This window comes from Vanellus vanellus (assembly GCF_965231255.1).
Source record: "Vanellus vanellus genome assembly, chromosome: 26".
Taxonomy (NCBI): domain Eukaryota; kingdom Metazoa; phylum Chordata; class Aves; order Charadriiformes; family Charadriidae; genus Vanellus; species Vanellus vanellus.
Genome location: NC_138931.1, coordinates 782,998 through 807,498, shown reverse-complemented (window position 1 = coordinate 807,498; position 24,501 = coordinate 782,998). Strand labels below are relative to the sequence as shown.

The following is a 24,501-nucleotide window of genomic DNA, read 5'->3' as shown; positions in this document are numbered from 1 at the left end:
AACATAAGACTCCCTTACTGTAATTCAGTTCTGGAATCCCATTCCTAAATTCTGATTTCTGTGCCATATATGCAAGATGGATGCCAAATACCAGGTATTCCTTTTCATAAAGCTTTAAAATAGATTCTACCCAAGACATGTAGGAGGCCTCTATTTTACACCTTTGTGTCACTGTAAGTAGCCAAAATCGGGAGAAAAAATTCCCAAGATTCACCTTCATATACACCTGTAACAAACTACTGCAGATTTATAATCTGGAGTAGGTTTTTTTATGGTATTTGGATCTTCAGTCAGCTTCAAGCATCTGCAGGGTTAATAAAGTACGCCTTCAAATAAATTCATTTAGCTGTTTTGTATCATGCAATGTATTTTGATACTACTGCTTAACAGTGTTTTGAAATTGGCAGAAAACAAACAATTTAGCATAAATCCAGTGGCAGAAGTCTGCCATTGCTTTCCATGCACATCTTGGTACAAACACAGCTTTCATAATCGAGATCAGCGACATTCCCACCAGCGCAGCTCTCCAACAGCCAGGATCCTCTGACCTGCCTCACGTAGGAGCAGAGCTGCAGGACAAGACATCATCCTACCATACAGAACTCTCCACATTGGTACTTACAGGGGCAGACTAAAGCCACCGTTGGACCTTGCCAAGAGACATTTCTAATCTGACATATCTGACGTTCAAACCAGGGGAGATCCACAGAAACTCTTCTGTCATAAACCTATATCTGATCCTGGCTCCAGACTGACTACGGACAACTGAGACAAGAAACGTAAAACCAAAGTGCTGAAAATATTATGGAACTGCTCTACGTACCACTAAAATTGTTTTTAATGATTGTACTCTTGCTCTAGAAAACAAACCACCTCTTTCTGCGTATTTATGTTGGGCTTTTGGCCGTAACTATTGGTTAAATCAATAATGTTCAAGGATAGGTATTCGTTTTTCTCAGAGGTAGCACCTGATGCAGAATGCCCCAAAGCTCCTGTCTGCTAACAGAACGCTACAGCACACATTTTCAGCTAGCGCTGTTTCAAAGACACAGCAACTGGTTTGGTTTTGTTGTTCAGACTGAGCATTGTACATGTACTAATATCAACCAAAATCAGACACAAAACATATAGAAGGCTACCTAAATACCTAAAAGAAAAAGAGCATAAAGACACATAAAATGTCAAATTTGCATGCGCATATTTATGCAATGCTGCTGTGATTCACACCACATGTATCCTGTTTTGGGGTGCCCCCAAAATGTTGAAATAAGCCCACAAAAGGGGAAACACTGACCCATGTTGTAAACAACTTTTTACACATTCGGAGGAGCTTTTCTAAGGCTCATTATAAAACTTACTGTTTCTCTCAGAGCTTCTGGATTTTTTAAATTATTTTGGTTAAGAACTTGGTTCTTTGTGATGGCTCCTAAATTACTTGGAAATGAGGAAAGGGGAAGAAAAGAGAGAGGCAGAAAGGAAATTATTCTGGCACCATCTTTCCCTTCCTATTCAAAAGGTCTTTAGTTACTACTCTGCTCTTCCAAATTCAAGGCAATCTTTCCCATACTAAACCTCCAACTGAAGGAACACAAATGAAAACAAGTAACTTCAGGATTCATCTCATTTTCACTTCCTTATTAGTTACTTTCAAAGCTGCTGAAAAGAATATATCCAATATAAACTTCTGAAATACTGTATAAGATACATATTATTATTCAAACACCTAACTGTGTCACTTCAATTAATCTGAGAGAATAATGATATTTTTGCCTTATGCGACCAAAGCAACTGATGCACCAAAACTCTTCAACCTGCTACCTGGCAGAACGCTACTGACTAAGAGCCATAAAAGTAACAAGTGGAAAAAAAAAGAAAAGAAAAGAAAACAAAACAAAAAGAAAACAGAACTTCGGCATATGGAAAATCCCAGCATGAAACCTGTAAATCCCAGCTATTGTAAATGTTTTTCTATCAAACTTCTCAAATGTGATGGTAGTTATAAATTAAAATGAATTTTTCTAGTTCATGAGTAAATACTACCTTTTAGCCTTAATAATTGAAACAGTTCTAAGTTTGTGAGTGGGAAAGAGTCCCCTTCTGCTTAACAGACAGTGAATAAAAACACAGCATCCATTCTCAGCTTGCAATGGCTGCAACTGGGGGATCAACTTTTTCCTACTGGCAAGACAAGTAGGCCTTTACCTATCGCTCTTTTTAAATATCAAATATTACGGACCAAAATAGCAAGTGAAGTCTCATGAGAACTGTTGACCAAAAAAAAAAAAACCAACCAAAACCAAAACAGAAAACTACAGGCAGCATTTAAACCCCAGAGAACCCTAAGGGAGTTTTTCTTCATGAAATACATTATTTTTATCACTAAACTGCACAAGTGACCATAGAACTATAAAACAGGGGAAAAAATCAAGTGTGCTCACCTCTTGCACAAACGAAACAAAAGCCTACATTTACAGCTGATGAGGAGTGATTCCTTTTGGAATGGTTACTACAGATGAGAATGTGGGATGACACAAACAAGCTTCCTGCAGCAATACAGCCATCTCCTGAGTGATAGGCAATGGGACATCTGAAACATCTCACCATGCGACCTGTTTAATATAAATGCAGAAAAATGCACCATGTCACCCTGGAGTCAGGATATGGTAGAAGACACCACAGACAGATGCAAGGCTGATTTTTATTCCAATCAGAGTACTAGATTGAAAAGAAACATGTACATCTTAAAAAAACAAAAAAAAAGATTTCACAGAAGTTAACTCTTAACTTTCATTTTAAAACTCTATTAAGAAAAAATACAGGGTTTTAATCATTCTAGAGCCTATTTGTTTTGTTTAAATAATTTGGTTAATTTCTAAAAGGATTCTTTTTTTCTTGAGAAATGTTCTAAAGGCCACTATCAACTGTCTTCTAAAAAAACCATTCCTTGGCCTTGCACTACAAACCCCTGGCTCCCATTAAACCCAGCACACAAGATGACTTAAGTATTGCGGATCCAGGTATCCTCTGACAGCGCTCTCAGGCTGCTAGCTGTTTTCCCACCCACCACAGATTTAAGTTCACGACCTTGTTAAGAAGGAAACCCTTGTTCCCTGCTCCATGCTGCACAGAGGGTAGAGTTATACTCATTGTTATGCTGATGATGCATTCGAGTTTCCTCCTGCTGTTCAAAGCCAGCTCTACTCTCACCTTTGCTTGCTTTATGAATATCCTTATCCATTGAGCAGGCAGTACAGCAATGCTGCGGGCAACGAAATCCTCGCGACTCGAACAGAGCAGTGGCAAACTTGCGAACACAGGCCTCGTGATAAAATTTACCGCACGTGTTGACGGAACAGCGCTTCACATCTTTGCCAGGAAGTTTGCATGAAAAGCACGTGTGTTCTCCTTGTAAAAGAAAGAATACAGAAGCCCAACTGTAACAGCCGATTCTTTGAGATACAGATGTTATTAAAAAAAATTAAATTGTTGAAGCAAACAGAGTTACACTGGTTTGAGCAACACAGGCTTCTTCCCTTCAAACGGGTAAGTTGGTTACTATAACCCATAATAATTATATAATTGATGTTAACATAAAAGTCCCTTATTCTGAGTAAAACCCTAAAACTCCCCAAACCTGGAAACTTACCATCTCAGTTTGTTCTGACCAGCACACAGCTCCTCAGCAACAGGGGAAATCCCTCCCCAGTTTTCAGACACGGGAACACACTCACCGTTTTTACACTCAGTGCAGATGAACTTCTCATCGGGCATTGACTTCAGGCCGAGACACTCCAGATGAAAGACGCTGCAGCACTCACCCTCGCAGGACACCAGAGACTCGCCGGAGCTCTCGCAGATCTTAAACAGAGGGACCGCCAGTCAGAGGACATACTGAAATACCTGACGTACTTAAACGCACACGACTACCAGATGTTAACAAAGACTGGAAACTGGTTGAAATCTCTTCAGAGCTAAGATGAGGCGGGGGAACTGGCCTACAGCCCACAGCACACCTGGGAAGTCTCTGGGCTGAAGACAAACTCGGCACCTCCTGCATCTTGCTCTCCTATCATCGCAAGCCTGGACAGAGATAGGAGGGGCACTACAGGATCCATCTGCACTCCTTGTTTTCTCATGCACCTGAAGAGCAAGAGCAGCTCATTCTCTTACTACGGACCAGGAAACTGGCCACGAGATTCCAGGAATTTCTCTCTAAAATACAGGAAAATTCTCACTCTGCCCTATTCTGATAGATCATCTGAAATCTTCGAATGAAGCAGCAAACGGCATCTACTTTTTCTACTTACGCTGGCAGGTATGGATTAGATACCACTTTCCAGCTTTTGAGCTTTCTAAGATGCAGGAGGGCTTAGGAATCATTTCAAGAACATAAAAACTCCTAAAAGCCTTGATATTTCATCTGAGATGTTGAATTATGAGACATGGTTAAACCAAAGTAGTGCAATTTGAAAAGTCAGTCAGCTCAAACTAACAGAAATAGACAATACATCTTTAGCACTCACTTGTGTACAGTACCATCATTTACCTGACAAACAGTGTCTTTTTTATTTGCTCCAGTTCCCCTCCTGGATAAGCTAGAGTCTACCGACTGCACATCGGAAGCATCGGCATCGGCAGTAGCTGATGGGCTGTCTGAACGTTTTCCAAAACTACCCTACAAAGAGGAAAAATCCAAGGCACTCAAACAAGACACTTCCAAAGGACACTCACATCCTGAAAAAAATAGTCACCACTGATTGAAAGACCATTCGGTATGTCAAGAGAGGGTCCTTGAAAGCTGCTGAACTTCATTACAGCGAAACAAGGAATGCTGCTCTCTTGACATACCTTTTACCTGTACAAGCAAAAAACCATACAGATACCTATTTTACTTTTCCCAGACACCTCCCAATTTTACACCAAAAATACAGCAGCATCTCCCAATTCCCAAAGAATGTAACAATATTCCAAAACAGCAAACTGAGTCAATGAGGTAAACCAATGTTTCGCCAGACAAAGAAGTAGGAAAATTTGTAAAGAAAGACTGGGGTCTTTTTATATCAATAAAATGGAGGGGATTAGAAAGAAGGAAAAGACATGCTTTATTTTTTAGACAGTAAAAGACATGAAATTTGTAGAAAATACAGTGTTCCCTGTGAGAAACAATGTGCCTTTACCTGTAAATCATTAAGTCCTCTTGAATCAGAGTCAGATGTATCTCTGTAAGCAGAGCTAGTCAGTTCTACATCAGTTGAGGCACGACTCCTTTTCTTTAAAGGTTTACAAGAATCTGAAATCTCGCTGGCACCTTAACACAACATACTAAAATTAGTTTTAATACATGTTCTCAACTTCTTGCTTAAAATTAATAAAGGAAAAAGAAAGACGAGAGACAGCCTGAAACTGTACTTTATTTGCTAGCCTTAATTTTAAGTTTGCAGCTTTGATACTAGTTTAACTCTGCCTGAAAAGCTAATTCACTGAAAACCACCTTAGGGAGACCTTTTGACAAACTTGTGAACGTGCTGAAATAGTGGAGGAAGCTACTAAATTGTTTATAACAGAGGAGAAACCCTTAGGAGATTACCTCTTCCTCGTTCAGCTTTAAAATATGGCTAAGCAAAGACTTTTCTTTTTTTAATGAAGAAATGTCCAGAAGAAGGACTTACATTATGAGCTTACAGCACATTAACAAACACCATCTTTCCAACTAGCAACACACAAACAAACAAACACCACCACCACAACCAAAAGCAGAAAACCCTCACACGAGAAATGAAGATCAGTATCTATCATGTTCATCACCAGAAACCATTAAGACCTCTGCAGTTTACACAGAACGAAACCCATCGCTGAAGTGTGATGAGCCAGGAACTTCTAATAAAGTTTATTTCCATCTGTAACTCACCTTTCTGCAATCCTGTCTTCACTGCTGTCAGTGGAACCATTTCAACCTGTTTGAATAGGAAAATCCAAAGTTAAAACCAGAGGAATTTTTCTCCCTAGTATTAAAGAGAAAACATGTAAGTTTAAGCGATTAGCATCTCTGAACTCAGATGTAGTCTGTCATCCCCCTCTTAGCGTGAGCCTTCTTGTCCTGTGGGTTTAATCCTAGCTGCCTACGCTGAACGCCAGGGGACAAGGCAGCCACACGTTCGCTAGCAAGGTCCTTTCCAATCACTCCCTTTGGGCATGAAGATGACAGGAAAGCTCTCTCCATGTGCAGCAGGCAGGAGCGGGGTTCGTTTTGGCAGCCAGCCCTGACGCTTTTGTAAAGCCCCACACCTGTGTAAGCACAAGCTCCCCTCAACAGGTATGACACTCGGGTTAGCGAGACACTTAATGCATCGCCACTGAAGGCGGTTCCCCCAGCATGCACTCTCCAGCTCCTGGGAACAGCCTGGCTGTATAGAGTGCTGCAAGGCGCCCAGCCGGGGGACTGCGCACGCAGCGTTGCAGAGCTCTATACAGCTGGAAACTCAATGTCAGTACACACTTAAGCAGACAAGTTTACAATCTTGCAAAAGCGCTTCAAGTTCTCGATCCTATATCAGCAGGATAAGTTTAGAAACTGTTCTGCCAATGTACATGTAACACGTGAGAATTTGGCGACTGTATAATAATTATAGAAGAAAGTTGTTGCCTAAAATCCTGGTTTAAAGGTTAAGAATTACAAGTTATTTCTTTACAATGTGGTTACATATGCATGTAGAAACACATTTAGTAAATATTTAAGGATTATTCTATAATTTTTTTAAAAAATATTTTATTTTGTTGTACAATAGGTAAAAACATACAATAGAAGGATTTGTATAGGATACATTTCGTAATACAAATATAAAATCTAAACAATCACTTTTATTTCTCCACTAGTCACTGTAACAGTAGCATTAACATTTTGTTTTTCCCATTAATTGTACTCGTTCCAGTTATAATTTTATACCAAGTTGTTGCAGACTAATTTGGGAATCAGTTGCAAGAAAACTTGACTTTGGGTAACAAATATTGTTGCATAATTGTAAGAAGTTAGTAAGATTTTTTTTTTAATATAACTTAATACATTCAAGGTTATGCGCATTACAGTGCATCTGTGTTTAATTTTTAGTCATATACTTTTCCTGAGAAAAGCACTTTAATGTTCATAGTCTTAGTTAGCTACATAATATAAGCAAGCAAAGCTAACCGGGATCCATGAAGTTCATATTGTTGGTTCTTATACCTTTGTTAAATTAAGAAACATTTACAAACATAAAATAACTCTTTTGAAAATAGGGAGGCTGCAACACCTCATGACAAGAGGTTTAAGGGACTATGTCACGTATCTTCCGCCCAACATTTAAGTTGCTTTGAAGTTTCAACATGAAAACTTCCTAGAGTTAGAGCATTCTTCTGCTGAACACAGATGTAAATGCTATGGCATCAAAAGAAAAATATGGAAGAAAAAAAAAAAAAAAAGCAACCGGGTCCACTTTCAATCTCTGAAGTGAATGAAGTGCAAAACAAAGCATAAAGGGCAAAGAATAAATTAAAATAAAAGAGATAAAAACAATTTTTCCCCTTCCCATATAAATCTTTAGCCTGACTGTCCCTTTTTAAAAAGTTGTCACTGGTAAAAGCTAATCTAGGAATCATTTTATATAAAATTTGCAGGTTTCAAGTGGAGAGGCCCTTGAAGAGGGAAAGTCAACCACGTAAGGAAAAGAACCAACAACTTTGACAAACTTGTTAAAAAAGTGTATTCCGTTTTTAATATTAACGTCCATCCACTGAACTTTCCTACTCACTTCCACGCAGAATTGTTTTATAATTTTTTTTAAAAGCAACAACATTTGTCTGTCTGACATCCAGATTAGAGGAATGCCCTGTACATGTTAGATCTACTTAAGGAAAGAAAACGAATATCCCAGAAGATCTGTTGTGCTGATGTCTGCCAACATAGAAGTCTGACTATTCACCTTTAAGTTAAATCATTCTTAAAGTCCATTTTCAAGACTGGTCAGATTAATCAGTCTAACTTCATTTGAAAAACAAAACCTCAATACAAACCAGCAGCTAAATCAAGAGCAAAAGGAAGGAACCTGGTGGCAATTCCATCAAATAGAAATTACTGAAACAAAATCATTTTGCTCATAACAGAAATCTCAAAGTAAACATGGCAGGTTCGTTAGGAGTCTTGCATCATTGAGTTCCCATTTTCCATAGCCTGACTGATACTGTGAAGATGCCAGTAGCAGAGTCACAGCAATGGTATTGACAAGGGGATTTCATGAAGGATAGTCCAAAACGAAACCCGATGGGGAAAAATGGAGAAAAATAAAAAGGCACCAATATAAGCCACAACATTTATGAATACAATATATTTTAACTCTCTACATGGAGGAAGCCAACCTGCTCCTTTTTGATCTTCTTCTTTGGCACAACTTCAGTGGATTTCTCAGACTCTGAGCGGGTTCGAATCGATCTTCTCTGTTGCTTCTTTTCTACAGAACCTGAAGAAGGAGAAAGGTTTCCATAATATAATTCCTTGTATTTCTGAGGTACAGCAAGATGTTCAACACCGAATCAACAGATAAAGTAACGAAACCAAGACTTTTTCCTCTTTTCAATGCTTTATTTTTAAATTCAGTTCCAAGCTATTTGCCAACTGGTGCTGTGGTTGCAGACAACATGTTCTGATTCCATAGACAGAGATCAGCTTCAGAAAAAGACACTAGTAACAGAGCGAAACAAAAGGCTGGAATCCAGTTTTGGGCAAACAGATTTGCATAACACACCTCTCAAGCAGTCTTCACTTTGGTTCACTTTTAACCAAATAGTCCATCTTTGGTGTTTATGGGAAGGTATCCACAATCAACTTCGTGAACTAAAACAAGCTAGAAATTTAAGACGCAAAACGCAGCTTCCAAGTTTTCACTCAAAACACCAGTTCCATGCTCCTGCTCTGCGGGGGAAAAGCCTTCTCTCAGAACTGGCTAACACAAAAACTTAAAGCCAGACCCACGCTCTAACACGTGCCATCAATACAAAATCTGAATGCTCAACTAAAGATTCAGAGGTCAAGAAAAACTCAGCAAAACCAGAAGCAGTGAGCATGACATGTTATTATGATTAATGAAAGTGAAAAACAAGTTTTTGAAAATATTACCATGGAAAACAAACTCAGATTAATGAAGGTTATGATGACATTTCAAGAGATGAAGTAGGAGTTACTGGTTTTTGACAACTATGGCTGGCAAAACCAGAAGACCTTTCTATGCTGCACTACCTCCAAAAATGGCACATTGAGAAACACAACACTTAACACCGTGTGCAACTTCTGAAACAAAGTACACACTTAGAGCTGTACTGACAGAAAACTGAAAATTGAAGATTTACAGTTATCTGTTGTGAAGTATTATTCCTGTTTTTCAGTTTGGGGTGTTTCACCTAAAGACAACATGAATGTAAAATACTTCATTTTCTTCCAAGCCAAAATGCAAACTCTCAGGACCGGGAATTAGCTTACTGTGCCAGACAGAGAGACTGTTAGAAGTTGTAAAGCTGCGTCGTCTTCTTAGGAGAAAATATCTGGAGAGATAGGCAGGCTTTCATCAGACACTGAAAAAAAAGCCTTTCAAAAGGACTCCAGGGGAAAAAAAAAAAAAAAAGAAAAAAAGAAAAAAAAAAAAAGAAGATTCATCTTGATTAATTGGATGAGAATTTTTTATCAAGGTTTGTGGCTCAGGAATATGTCAGTAGCTAAACTTGCTAGTTGAAAGAGTTGTCGTTTTACAGTAACTATCTCTGAGGGAAAAAAATAACTGTTTTTCTTCAAGGGAAAAAAAAGAGTTTTACAGCATATTAACTAATTAGGAATAGCAATGAGTTACTAATAATTCAGAAGTTAATAACTCAGCTCAACATCCTTCATGTTAGCACATGCGTAACTGTCGGTTCCAATGAGCTGCATCCTTTGGACACACACACAACTCTGCTGGATGTCAACACTAAAGCTAGGGGCCTGCTTTTGTCACCTTTGTGTTCAGCTGAAACTCTCTGAAGCAGCTTAAAGTATATTTGAAGAAACGTGACCAAACAGTTTATTTCATCAATAATGTATTTCCTCCCTGTGCTGCCCCACGGTAGTAAGGGAAATAAGATGCAAGCCCTGTATCAGAGGAGAAACTCCAGAATCAGTGCATCTAATATTGGCTGAAAGCAACATTGACCAATGTAACAGGCACTCTTTCCTCTTCCTGCTCTCCAAGGATCCAGTGCATCACCTCCACAATGCTCCCATCCCGTCTTCGTGCATATTTTGATCCAGAGTTTTGGGACAGATTTCAGACCAGCAATCTCCCTCACTACTGGCCAGATCGAGTTACTCCTGTTTCAGCTGTACGTGGAGACCAGAGGCACTATGAATTCTCATAGTTGTTCTCCTACTATCAGATTTCAAGGTACAGAATTATTTTCCCGGCATTATGGAATTCTGTATATCTAACTGCAGGTTATTAATAAGGACTCCCAGAGTCATTCTGTAAAATACTTTACCGTAAAGGTATTCTGAAGTTCCGGTGACCTTAAATTTGAAAAAAGGACTTCGCAGTTATGTTCCATGAGAGGGGACCAATAACTGTCTGGACTTTGGAAATGGCTTTGAAAGTGACTGTTTGGAGTGTATACTGAAGTAAAGCTCATGCACTCTATAGGGTGTTATCAGGTGGAGTTTTACGTATCCAAAAAACCTAAGAAAACGAAAAAAGAGAGGCTCAGAATTCTCACCCCCCTACGTCTGAAGAGCCATTGTGAAGGTGAAGCCTTTAGTTCCCAGGTGAGAGAAACAAATCAGCGATCACCTCTCCTGCTGCAAGGCAATTACAGTAGCAACTGTTTGAAAAAATTGAAGCAGCTACAGCAACTAAACCTGGAAAGAAGAACCACTGTCGACAACACCAGAAGAAACCCCACTCGCACCAGAATATCCAGAGTACTCAGCCTGTGTCGTAAAGTCCCCAAATACAGACCATAAAACAATGTATATAAAAATCAGCCTACCTAAAAACTATACAAGTACAGAAACTGATGCGTGTTTGCAGAGGACACTGATCCCAGGTATGTTGACCACTGAGGTTTTTGACCTGGAATCTCATTTATTTTACCTTTGGAAAGGGAGAAATAACCAAAACAGAGGGATAGTTAAAGCAGAAGTGACACTTGGCAACATTACGAGATTTTTCTTCTCAGGAAGAAAAGAGAGGGTTTTAGCATGTGTACTGTACTAAGTCTTCCGTCTTTTTTGGCTTCCATACCATAAGCATTTGTACATCCTACCGTGAGAGAAAATCAAGGTGTTCTGCTGCAACCTAAAATTTACTTTTACATACCCAATGTAAAACTAAGTATGTTTGAGACTATACCAAGGGTATGATTACAAGCACAGTAACAAATACGCAATGGTTAATGGATTTTACATGGCCTGTACAAAATCTGTGGTTGAAAAACAGAAGTCGCTATAGGGACTGAAGGAACTTGAAAAGCTCTTGGTTTAGGATGACTCAAAACTGTCTCTTTTCAGGAACCTCCATCCTTTCACCAAATGGTGTCTGTCTCCTCTTGGGGATGATGAGAGGACATACTGCACCCAAATTTCTGCTGGTGAGGAAAAGCTCAGCCCCTTTAGAAGAGCTCCCAGTAGCTATTTCTCAAAAATCAAAACATGAAAAAAAATATTTTTCTGTTCCAAGTCTAGAAAGGACTCAGCCAGTCTATCTTTCTCGTTTTTCTCTACTACTGTACTCCAAATGAAACTTCAAACAGCTTGTTCCAGGCTTCCCCTTTTCAGTCTCAAGCTCCGTTATTTGCTTCAGTGGTTCTTCTCCCTCAGACATAATACTTCAAAACTTTGTGCTTTATGATGGGGCGCCTACAATGCCTTCAGAAGGCAAGCATTATCTCATTTTGCTGATAGAGTTAGTTGAGGCAGTTTAAAAAAAAAAAATCACTATCCTTTACAAAGGTCATGCAGGAACTCAACAACAAAGTCTAGGAAAGCACCCACCCTGATTCAGCGCCATTCCTTACTGAACTATGCCACTTCCAGATTCTCTTCCTTTGATCCCAGCTGTTGGATTTTACATTTGGTGCCAAAAGGCATCACAATACTCTGCTAACACACATCCACTATGTTGTCTTCTAAAACAACTTGCCATCTGCTCTCCACAAGGCATCCATCCTTTTAATATGTTGACTTAGATTCTGCAAGTTGCAGACGCTAAAAGTTCACAGGCCAAACAGCTAATCCCATCACAAAGACATCCTGTGTTTCTCAAGCATCTGGGCTCATCATGTGTTGCATTAGCCATGCCTGTTACAACTATTATGCAAACAGAAAGATGTTAGTAATAGTTTTTAACTAATGAGAAAATGCAAGGTTTAATATTTGAGTTTAAATGCTAGATTGATAAAGTTCAGACAAAGGTACTGCAATTTTGCCTACCTGTTGACCCAGAAGTTGTTTCAGGAGAGGACGCATTTTGCACCGCTGCTTTTTCATTTCTCTGATTTGATGAAGAATTAAGTTTCTCTTGTCCTTTGACGCTTACTTCTGTTTTGTTACCAACTCCCTTAAAAAGAAAAAAAAAGAAAAGATTGTCTTAACCTATTCATCTATGTGTTGTTGCTAACAGGCATATCGATTTATTCCTACATCTCAGAACAGAAACATTGAATGGTATCCAATGTGCCACATGCACATCATGATATCTCCTGAGCTGCTTCCCTGCAGGACTTCCCATCCCTCTCAATCTCCCCTTACACACAAGGGAAAAAAAAATAAATATTCCAGTGACTTTTCTAAACATTACCTTCTCTATAAAGCTTAGGATGAAATAAATACCCTCCAGGCAGAGAAGCAGAAGAAGGAGGCAGAGAAATAGTCCTAAACCTTTTCCTTACACTGACTGTGAGAAGCTGCTGTGCACCTGAAGGAAGCTGGGAGGCAGAACTCATTTTAAAAGTCTGTTATACAAAATGTAGTTATTACTTTTTAATACATTAGTAACAATTTTGTCATCTCAGCTATTTCCCACAAATCCATTGATTTTAAGATTTATAGAGAATTTCTGGATTATTTCAACTAGGAAGCTGGAATTAAACAGCATTAACATTTTGAATGTGTTAGGAGCAAAAATGTGACCATCTGTAGGGAACTCCTCTGCCACCAGTCAAAATGGCTCCTGCCAGAGACTTTTGGATGCACTGAAATTAAGAGTTCAGTGCACTAAAAGATTCTGTTGTCACATCTGTCTTTTGTTAGATATAATCCCTCCAATGAAAGGAACGTGTATAGTGAAAGCTTGGTGGACACAAGTTTAAGCTTCACAGTAAGACAGACATTGCAAAATTTACAAACAAAAGAAGAGTCACTACACAAAGTGCATACCTTAGTGGAATAAACAAACTGATCAATGAGTTTTCCATCCCCAGCAGCATTCTGAAGGGCAAAAACCTGTTCAATTTTAACAACCGGAGACATGTTACATTTTTGAAGATCCAAGTTGTGCATGGTTATTGAAGCTGGCAAGGATTTTCTAGCTGCAGCTGTTTTCCACGCGATTTTCACAGGAGGTGACTCCTCTTCTTCCACGCTTGACTGTCTCCGTTGGCTTTGTCTTCGCACCTCAGCATTTGAAGGCGATGCTGCTGCCATGTTGGCATGTTCTGGCTGGGTGTTCGATGCTGGCTTCGGTCGTCGGTTCTTCTTGGTCTCCGATTTAGAAGCAGCAGTCTTTTTGGCTTTTGACAAAACCTCCTCTGGCTCTTTGTCTATATAAATGAAGGTGTATTGTTCTATCCTTTCTTCCCGAGTCATTTTCAATGCTTTCTCAGCATGGGCAATACCAATATCCCACTGAGCACGCTCTCTTTGCGGCCTTGGTTTGCGAATCTTAAGGAACAAAGACAAGCAGCTAATTACACTGAAGATTTTGCCATGTATAGCACTTAAAAGGCAATCCTGACCTTCTTTAAATCTCTCATACAGCAGATTTAAGCTGTCCATTTACACGGTATTTTTGAAAGGTGGACAGTGAATCCCCTGCTCAGAGTACAAGCAGACACTCCAGCAGGATCATACGACCATCACAATTAAAATGTCTGCCTCAAGTTACAACTTAACTAAAGACAAGAACTGGCAGTATTCAAGCCTGTAATTCTGTTACGAGACAGAGAATTAATCCTAATTTATCTTTTCAAATCCTCCATATTGTTCTATAAACACTCTTTTCCTTCCAAATCAATATTCTGATCAGCATAAACACTGACTGAAGTAGTCCATCTCCACAGTAATTCCTGTAGCTAACGCTTCCTTTCCGAAAAAGCAAGGGAAAAGAACATATCCACTAGCATCGGGGCTGGAAAAGTGTCCCTTGAACCTGTTCTTTGCAAAATACGGTTTTAATAGTGAAAACACAGACACTGTTATTATTTAATATTCTAATACAGATGTAAAATTATCACCAATGCCCAGGATGACTACCATCATGAGGAACTGACAAAGTAGGTTGAGCTATCAGCCTTTTCACGCGAAAGTCTTTAGATAGAGTACGGAAACATTTTTGGTACCTTTGCGAAAAACACTTCCGCCAGTGAAATGCAGACTACCCCTAACAGGGTGAAGTGCTACAGTGTTTCAGAACTGCCCCAGAGAGTTTCACTCACACAGGAACTGTAAATAACCCTCTACGCAATTAGCGTTCATCGTACCTTCTGTTTCTCAGAGTGGTTGCTGGCTTGCTTAGCAGCCTCAGCCAGTAACTGCTCATACTGTTTGTGTCCTTTGTACTCTCGAACCCGCTTCTCGTGCACCCACGCCCTCTCTGGCTGGTTGCTAAAAAACTGAACATGGTATTCACGGGCACCTGAAAACAAAAAATTCTAGTCAGCGGTTTTATCAACATTACTTTGTTGGTTCAGCTTACGTTTTCCTCCTCCACATCACTTAACTGCTGCAGGTGGAATGACCTAGCTAAAGTTTAGAAATAAGACAGGCTCAGATTTAGAATTGTTTAAGATGGGAAGATACCTATACCTTCCCCACACTGAACACTCACACGTATCGGTGTCTGCTCATAAATACATTAACTTGAAAAAAACAGGAGCATCTGTGCGCAAGCCTAGTTTGCACAGGCTCATCCGTAGAGGTAATTTAATAAGTGCTAGTTTAATACATTTCAAGAATAGTCCTGTTTAGCATGTACACAAGCAGAATTCATCCTGCAAAGGGAGTTCAAAGATAAGGTATTTTTAGTGAAGGAACAACTACAGACACTTGACATATTCTGGCAAAGATCTTCCTCCCTTACCTCTTGTATTAATTTTGGTATGAACATCAAGCTGTGGATCACATGAAACCATGCAAGGCCACCATGGGTATGTCCCCACCTTGGACCAAACCAGATCGCCAACCTGAAACTTGATGTCATGCGTGACTTGTGGCGGAAGAGAAGGCAAGAACTGCTGGACCTACAAAGAAAATAGAAGCTTAAAGCCACTGAAGACTATTTAGCGCACTTAGAGATGCGCACACTACCCACGGGGACTCATTTTTCTCTCAGGTATCCCTGATGTTTGGTAACCTAACATGACATAAACATTTCTTATAAACATGACAGAAAGGAATTACACGCAGCTAAGATTTACACAAGATAGTCACTGACAAACCAGGACACACAACAGCAACCTCCACCTCCCCCCAAAAAAGTTTCTGCTTCATAAGTTGATTAAGAATGTTGCTTTGGGGATAAATAAAGCAATAAGTACAGTACAATGAGAGATGTTTTGATGCGGTAATGATTAATAAGAGTTTGAAATAAATGGCAACCAGTTTATCTGACAAATTAAAGGATCCATGTAACAATTAGTCCAAAAAAAGAACCACACTAGAAGTTCAAAAAGTGTTAATGAGTACTATGGGTTAATATGTACTAACCGGGGTTTCCTCCAACACTGTATCTTCTCTTGGTCTTTCTGATAGCATGCTAAGCCTCTCATTTGGTCTCTAGGAAATGGGTAACAACAAAAAGAAAAAAGGAAAACAAACACAAACAAGGTAAGGGGACAGTAAACCAAAAAGAACAAAACATAATAATGAAACCAGGCAGAAAAAATAATTCACAAAGGCAACCATGAACCCAGAAAATAGTAATGTGACAACTCCTTACGTCCAACTTAAAACATAGTAGCATCACAATCAAAAAATACCTTTTTCCCCTACACTATTTACATTACCATCACACCTATATACAATAAAGTTCTCTTGGAACAGATGATAGACAAACATACGCTCGGAGGCAATAAACCCAAATAACTTTCCACTAAATTAATATACAAATTCAAAGAAATAGAGATGAACATATAAAGAATATCCATAGTAACATGATGAGTCTTGCTGTATACCAGTTATTTGCAAAAACTACATTACAAATATCATATTAAAAATACAATATCAGAATTGTAAAATCAATGTTAAATTGCATATAGTTGACAAATATATTTGGAGGATCAAAAGTCAACAACATAAAGCCTACAGTGCCTTTATAAGCCAGGCCGAGGCACACGTGCAGTCTATTCTGGCAGAGTAGGACAGGAAAAGGTTTTGACAGAAGAGGGATCACCACTGAACAGAGGCTAACACCATCGGTGGAGCGGCCACGATAGGGGGTGTGATGACACAGCAGCTGAGAAGATAAGAGGCGGGTGGTGAGCTATCTAATGGGACAGAGACCAGACATTTGCTTTTACTACAGCAGGGGAGAAGTCATTAGTCAAAGGACTCAAAGAGCAGCAAAAAGAGAAGTCAGACACATGCAGTGAGAAACTAATAATGCTGTTAATCCAAATTATACCTCGTCCATTTTAAAATGAAGACCCCCTGTTAGTCAATACTGCATGCTTCAGCTCAGGCAAATGAGGAACCACACATGTAGACATCATCGAGAACAACTAAGGTCAGTATCTCATACAATTGCATAAGACAGACCATATCACTATTTGCTGGGCAGAAATCTTTCCTCCCCGGTAGAGAAGAAAGCACGGCAAGGACTCCTGCCTTTCTTCTGCTCCAGTGAGTGAGTGGAAACTTCAGCTCTGCCAGGAGAGCCAAGCTAGTTACACAGATCGCAGACTTCCAGCTCCTCACAGCATACAACTAACCAGCACAGTAATTTAATCTTAAAACAAATGTTCAGAGCTTAAAGTTCAACAATGTTTTCGTAACATTTTCATTTCAAATCAGCCTTTCAGGTATGAACACCCCCCCAGTCAGTGGGTTTCCACAGAGGTTACAGTGTCAGAACGAGGAAACAACTGCAGATCACTTTACTTTCAAATAGCCATGCTGAGTAGAAAAGTGTAAAACAAATCAAGTTGTACCAGAAGTCTTGTTTGTTCATATTAAGATGATCCTAAGTTACAAGTCTCATACCATTAATACTAAAGATGACAAAAGTGCACATGATGAACATAGATGAAAACGAAATCACGTAGTGGAAAGCCAAATGGTGGGAGGATGAAATTGTGACTGCACTGGATAATTCAGAACGAAAACTACTAGCACAAAATCCTGTTCATGTCAGCATGATCTGCTGTCTGAAACAAGGGTGAATAACATGGAAGATTTTATTGCAACACCACCTTTTGAAAGAGAAATGGAAGCTACAAGAAGGACAAAAGCAAGACCAAGATTTCTGGTGCATTCTGGATGACACATATGACTCGGAATTTGAGAGGCAAGGGTTTAGTTCAATGTCAGAAAGAGCACACTGGGATAGACAGAAGATTATGTTCTTGTGATAACCAGGTAACACCAGTCAAACAGAGGGACTGGCACAGCTGAAGCTTCAAGAGTAGAATCAGAGTCCCTGGTAAGAGGGAGGACAAAACGGTAAGGCAAAACTGACCGCCTGATGTGGGGGTAACCGAAGTCTGGAGAAGAGGCCAGAAAGAAACCCTGGATAAAAAAAAAAAATGTATCTTTAGCTGAACTCTGAAAGAACCAAACTCACTGAGATTTGATTTAAGTGAAACTTGGGGGATAAACGTATGATTACAGCAGCAAACGAAGGACAGGTGGACAAACAACATATGAGCAGCAGAGGCATTCAGCAGAGCTGACCGCACAGGTATAACACGGGCGCGAGGGATCTGCCATTGGGGCACTGCCTTCCCAGCATAACTGCCTCCTGGCAGCAGGCTGCCAGTTGGACACGTCGCTTGCTACAGCCAGTTGAAAGTGGCTTCAAACAGCATTTCTGAGATCAAGAAAGTTATGTACAAATGCAGTCACAGATGACTAACATTTTAATTGGATAGTCTATTTCAAGTTTGGATTACAATGTTTATTAAGATCTTACTGAGCTTCACTAGAGTCAACTACGGTAATCAAATATAGAAGCAGCTCAAAACCTTGATGCATCACCAACTTGACCTCTGGAAGAGGTCCGCTTGCCAGAACAGAGATATAGCAGTTATAAAACTTGTAAATATTTCTGGTAATGGGCGTGTGTGTCAGGGGGAAATCAGCCTGTGTTCCATAAAAAAATAACACCACCACCTCTACATCAAGCACGTGAACCTGCTATACTAGACCAGAGTCCCGATCCCTACAGGACACGATCTTCTCCCAAAGCTACCAAAAGCAGCAAGTATCAAGGGGTTCCAGAGGAACTTACAAGAAACTCAGCTATGCCCTGTGAGAGCCCAGTCCAGCCCGAGCTGGACAGTTTCTGTCCTGGGCTGATATGGCAACTTCCCCATTCCTGACACTCGCCACCCCTCTCTGCTACCCGTTCCCCTCAAACTGGGAAGTACAGAAACCAGCAGCACAGAGCTGGCAGGAATAAGCAAGAGAAAAGGAAACAGAAATAATGACGTGGCTTATAAAACTGAAAAAAAAAAAAAAAAAAAAAAGAATGGCTGAGAGTACCAAAGACCAGTAATTTGTGTCTGTTTCTGGGAACCTAAGTTAAAACACCACATACATATATATATACACACACAGCCCCCTGTACTCGTACAACAACTGTATTACAAAACTTGACAGAAAGGGTAACAGACTTGTTACTATTGAATTTTCCCAAAGTTTGCTGAGTCAGCTGGTACTTCTAATTGGCCTACTGGTTTAGAATATTGATTTCTACTGGCTTCCACATATTCTACATAGCTCTTGGATTGTGTACATCATCATGATATTTAGAATATCTTTTATAAGTTAATTAAAAGCTGCAGTGCTGAATACTCCAAGTAACCTGACTTTCCACTGAATAACCCAGCATTATGTTGAGAGGCAATTTTAGGAATGGAGCTTTTGGTCAAAAGCATACGCATCTTCAACACTGTCCAAAGTGTAGCAAGCTCTGAACATGCTAAAACACTAAATAATATTATAAAAAATTATAACCTTTTCTAACATTCATTTTTTTATATGCAGTCTTTTCACCAAAACCATATTGTCCCAGAAACACAGTTCCTCACAACCTAATATAGAGTATCTGACCAGTAAATAAAACCTCATGATTTAAGTATGTATACAACTAAAATTAAGGAAAACACACTGCTGAAGACATATACTCCATCAACAATATCAGGTATACAGATGGCTGAAACTATTATTCCACTTACATTTTGTTCCTCTGGTTCTAATTTTGGAATTTTGTGCGACTTGCGCTCTTCCGATCGGGAAGAGTCATGCTTGCTACTTTTTTTCCTTTTCTCTTTTCTCCCTTCATGTTTCGCCTTAGCATACTCACTCGCTTGTACTTCATTTAAAAGGTCCCCACACAGAGAGGACTCAAACAATTCCCTGCCGTTCTGGATAGTTTTGGTTATTTTTAATTTGATCTCTGGTGAGCCAGTCTTCTTTGGAATCACCGTTTGTGAAACTGAAGGTGGTGGTGGAGGTGGTGGCTGTGGAGGGGAAGGTTTTTCCAGAACTTCGTGCGGCCTTGTGTTAGAGTTTTCCATTTGGTAATACTCTGGGGGACTAAAGTTTCTGACTGTACCAAAACCATTGGCTGAACCATTGGGATATTGACTGTACGTCTGGTATTTGGCTTGAGGTTCGTACATATTGATTGTTGGTGGGTAGCCATTAGTGATGGGTGGAAGGTCCTCTGTCGTAGGCGTAGGGTACTGGAAGCCTTGCTGCAGGGCAGTTTCGTATGGTGTTTGTCCACCATCTTCAGCAATGTCACTGCTGGCATCAAAGGCATCCTCTTGGCGGATGTTGGCTGAGTCAATGAGTTGAGGTGGTTGCTGAATTGTGTTTCCCATGATCCCTTGCATGAAAGAGAAAGAGAAATCCATTGTTCTGCTCCAGCATCCTTAGCTTTCCCTTTTTCTCATAGGGCCTAAAGGCGGGGAAAGGGAAATAAGAAGTCAGTGTAAATCAAAGATAATAGTTAAGCAAAGTAAATTGTTGAGGGAAAAAAAAAAAAAAAAAAAAAAAGATCTGAAGACCAACTTCCCCCTCTCCATTCAGTAGCCGCTCTCTCATGGATTTAGGGAGGACTGGTATTACTGAATCTTTAAAAAGAGCTCTTTGCACATTTCTGCAGAACAGCAGCAATGTGGGGTTTTTTTTTTTGTGTTTTTTTTTTTTTTACACGACCACTTTCTTCTTTTCCAAGCCATTTAAATAAATGTTATAAGCACCTACAAGTGCTTAAAAACTATGAGCCCAGGTGTTACCAAGTCAGAACAACGCTGCTAAAATTCCAACCACTCTCTACAGCCTTCCTAGTCTGGTGCTCGGAAGCATTACTGTAACACAAAGCAGTAAGACAGCAGACTTTGACCCTCAAGCATACAGAAGATATCAAGTTCTCTTGACACCATAGTCACTGCAAACCGAACAAGCCAGAAAAACCACAGAAAGACCATTCAAACAAGAGAGAAACCTCTTCTCTTCCTCCCCACCACCTTGCTAAAATTCAACACAGATGAGCAGCCCTTAGGCCAGCAGGAGACCTAAGCCATGGGCTTTTCCGAACAATGGCACACTTCAAGGGAATAGGTCATTCCACCTCAGCTGCTGGGAAAACCAGTTCAGATGATACGACAGCCTCAGATGGGCTTTCCCAACCTCTTCTCTCACCAAAAAGCAGAGTAGTTCGCACCCATTGGCTCCAGCAGCTAAGCGAGGAGGGTTATTCTCCTCACTCCACACCCTCCCCCCCTTATATTAATATTAAGCAATTAGGGCTTAAACACCACATGGTTCTCATGGAGAGAAAAATAGCTTTAGCATCAAACGATCTCCAAAACCTGAAGTTATTCACAGAACTAGATTACAGCAAAGAAAATCATCACACATACTTTCAATTTTCCATTGCATATTAAAACACCAACATCAGACTAAACCAAAATTATATTTCCAGAACTCAACTGCTGGCTCAGAGAAGGCCCTTGCATTCACCTAAATAATCTCAGTGTTCTAACAAGAAGAAATATAGTGACCTAAACTTCAGGTAAGACATAAAAGTTTGCTTCAAAGCAATGTCAATTTAGCCCTTCCAAAGTAAACATAGTTTGGTATTATTTATTCTCTCTCTGTGTAGGCATAAAGGAGGGTTACAGTGCCCTTTTGGTCAGGGTTTGAAATGACATTAACACATCCCACAGATACTTCTCATAATACAAATCTACATGTAACCCTGCCCACATTAAATTCTCACCCTCCCAGTGCAATGCATCTCAATACCTTATCTAATAGTTTTCAAAACACTAAGAACACTTCCCTCTTCTAAGACTGCAAAAAGAAATTGAAGTTATAACAGTAACAGGTAAGGACTTGACCAGAATTCTGCTCTCTGTTTTGTGGACTTCATACTCAGATTATACTGATGTTTGTATTCACCTTTACTGCCCTGTGCAATAACTAGGGGCACGTATGTCACTGTAATTAAGCAACTTAGGGGAAATAACTTAATAGCACAATGCTATGCAGCAAAATCACAGTAACTAAACACTGATCACAGTAACTTTTAAATCTTGTGGCTGTAAAACCATCTCTCCTCTCCAGCAGCTCCCTGCACATTAGCCACAAAACACAAAAATATTACTGTCAAAGTGGCAGCTTATCTGAGGGACAGCACACGAGCAAGCAGGATTGCCTATCGAGGTCAAAACCACTAAACCACCACCCATTCTAGGAAGAAGTGGGACTGTTTGTACTATTTACCAATTAATTGTTACTTTACATCTGCCAAACTGAAGAGCAAACAGATTTCTCACACTAGTAAGAAACTGCACTCTAGGCTGCTTTTATTTGTTACCAAAACCAGGTACAATCTTCTGAATACTTAAAAAAACCAACCTTATCTTGAGAAGCTGCAACAGTGCTTCAGTCACCCTGGCACATCCATTGCTGGATGGACAGAGTCAAAGCAGAAATAGTTTGAGAAGTTTTAGAATTACTCTCAACTTCCCAGTTTTATATTGTTGCTGTTTTCTTTTAGTAGTAATTAAATCACTTTCTTTTACCCAAATACTCTGAAAGAAGACCATCCATTTAGTTTAGTAGAACTAAGCACCAGAATGTTCAATAAGGGATCTGTTAAAGTCTATCACGCCAGGACCCAAACTTTGGTGTGGCCACACCAGAAACATAGAAAGCAAAAAATCAACTTGCAGAAAGCGCAACTAAAAAACAAAAAAAAAAAAACTATACAGCATTCTGTACTTTGTTAAGAATATAACTTTGCTAATGTCACATGGCATTTGAATAATTATGCTTTATGTTTTATGTATTGCTTATAAGCAATAAGTCTGCTAAGAGTGGAAACTTTGTAAGTTTTGGGTCCTGCTGAAGGATTCTAATCTGATGTAATAAAATAATTTTAATGCTTTTCATTTCTTTCTTGAGAGGGAAAAGATAATAATTCATTTAAAAGACCCAGGTGCGGGTTCTCTGGCCTTACTTACTATGTCCAATACCAAAGCAGACTTCTCATTTCACTAGACAGTACAGCTCCTCTAACGAGCAAATATCTCATGGTGTAAGAGGAAAAAAACCTCACTGCCACTACCAGAACAACACCTTCAGAAACCACCTCCACGAACCTTCCTTTTCAAATCAGCAACAGATATTTACATCCAGAAGACTGACTTAAAACTGTACATCTGTATAACCATCTTCTAGTCACACAACTCACCAAGTACAGACTGAGAACTTGTTCCTCAACTGTTGCATCAGGGAGGAAAAAAAAACCACCTCTCTTCTACTACTGTGACCTGTGGGTTACACGATTTGGTCATCCGGTTCATTCCTGTGGCAGCAGTTTAATGGCATGTCACTGTGGACAACGTTACAGAAATTCTGATCCACTGCCAAGCTGGTATGTTGAATTCACTTAAGTCTTCCTTAAAGACTTCTCTGAAATTGAGCCATAACATCAGGTGAGGTTGCATACAGGACACTCGAAACCTGTTCATACAAGCCACAGTCAAACATTTGAGTTTGAGAAGCACTGAAATTGTGCAACAGCCTAAGCAAAAGGTTTCTGCCCTAAAAAGCACTACCTTACCCCAACTCTTTGAAATAAGAACAGATCTTTTTCTATTACACTGGCAACTTTCAGTCTTTCCTTTAAAGAGCTTCCACACTTTGAAAAGTTGGGATAAAAACCAAACTATTTTGTGCAGCATTTCACTAGGACACCAAAGTTTATTTATTCTCTAGGATGATACATGCATCTGGCTGATTACAATGTACTGTATTAGGCTATTCACATTCACCCAGTCTAATTCCATCTATAAACATTCAAAAGTTGATGATCTACAGACTGTGGAGTGATTTAGCAAAGGCCGTTTATGAGCCTCAGCCCCGCTCCTAATAGGAAGAACTCCCTGTCACAAGGCAGGAGCACTAAGCCATGACAACACAACAGACTTCTCGTCACGATCACGTGCATCTGGGTCTACAGTGAGATGCAATACTCAATCAACGCAGCCAGCAAAAGTCCTTACACACGCACAAAGAATGCTCTTACCAGGACAGCTTATTTTTCTCAGAAGGGCTGAAATAATGTATAGCAGCAAAAAACCAGTTTTACTAGTGTTGAGAAGCAGAAGTTCTCTGCTGATACCCTGGTACAACTATGCCACCAAAGCGGTATTAATGAGATCCAGACACAGTATTAACAGAATTCAAAAGCTGCATGACAGCGTCTGGTCCCTCTTATCTCCTCCACATACAGCCGTCCAGGTCAAAGCCTGCCCACGCTGTGTCACTCTTCACAGCAGCCAGTCCCCAGCTGTGACAGTTCCTAAAGCTGTCAATGCACTCGCTTCCACAGGCACTAACTGAAGAGTCATCACTGTACTTCATTTTGTTACATGACAAAAACTGTGGATTAGTGAACTCCAAAGCACTCTACTTACATTCAACTTAGGAGTTACCAGCGAAAGAAAATAGTTTTGATTTTTTTAAAGTAGTTTCTTCCTGGAGCTCACCTGTGTAAA

The 24,501-nt window shown here is 39.8% G+C and overlaps 1 protein-coding gene across 1 annotated transcript in view; it reads right to left on the bottom strand.

Moving 5' to 3' along the window:
* NSD3 (nuclear receptor binding SET domain protein 3) overlaps positions 1–24,501 on the bottom strand; it is a gene marked incomplete at its 3' end in the record, with an annotated part of 43,199 nt that overhangs the window by 14,056 nt on the left and 4,642 nt on the right. The window contains exons 2-14 of the mRNA XM_082495642.1: positions 19,660–20,387; positions 15,971–16,039; positions 15,345–15,504; positions 14,746–14,900; positions 13,424–13,927; positions 12,479–12,605; positions 8,389–8,489; positions 5,909–5,954; positions 5,178–5,308; positions 4,547–4,675; positions 3,732–3,858; positions 3,208–3,405; positions 2,439–2,609 (exon numbers count right to left, since the gene is read on the bottom strand). Coding sequence (XP_082351768.1) covers positions 2,439–2,609; positions 3,208–3,405; positions 3,732–3,858; positions 4,547–4,675; positions 5,178–5,308; positions 5,909–5,954; positions 8,389–8,489; positions 12,479–12,605; positions 13,424–13,927; positions 14,746–14,900; positions 15,345–15,504; positions 15,971–16,039; positions 19,660–20,343 — 2,602 coding nt within the window. The 5' untranslated portion in view covers positions 20,344–20,387. The remainder of the gene's footprint in view (positions 1–2,438; positions 2,610–3,207; positions 3,406–3,731; positions 3,859–4,546; positions 4,676–5,177; positions 5,309–5,908; positions 5,955–8,388; positions 8,490–12,478; positions 12,606–13,423; positions 13,928–14,745; positions 14,901–15,344; positions 15,505–15,970; positions 16,040–19,659; positions 20,388–24,501) is intronic.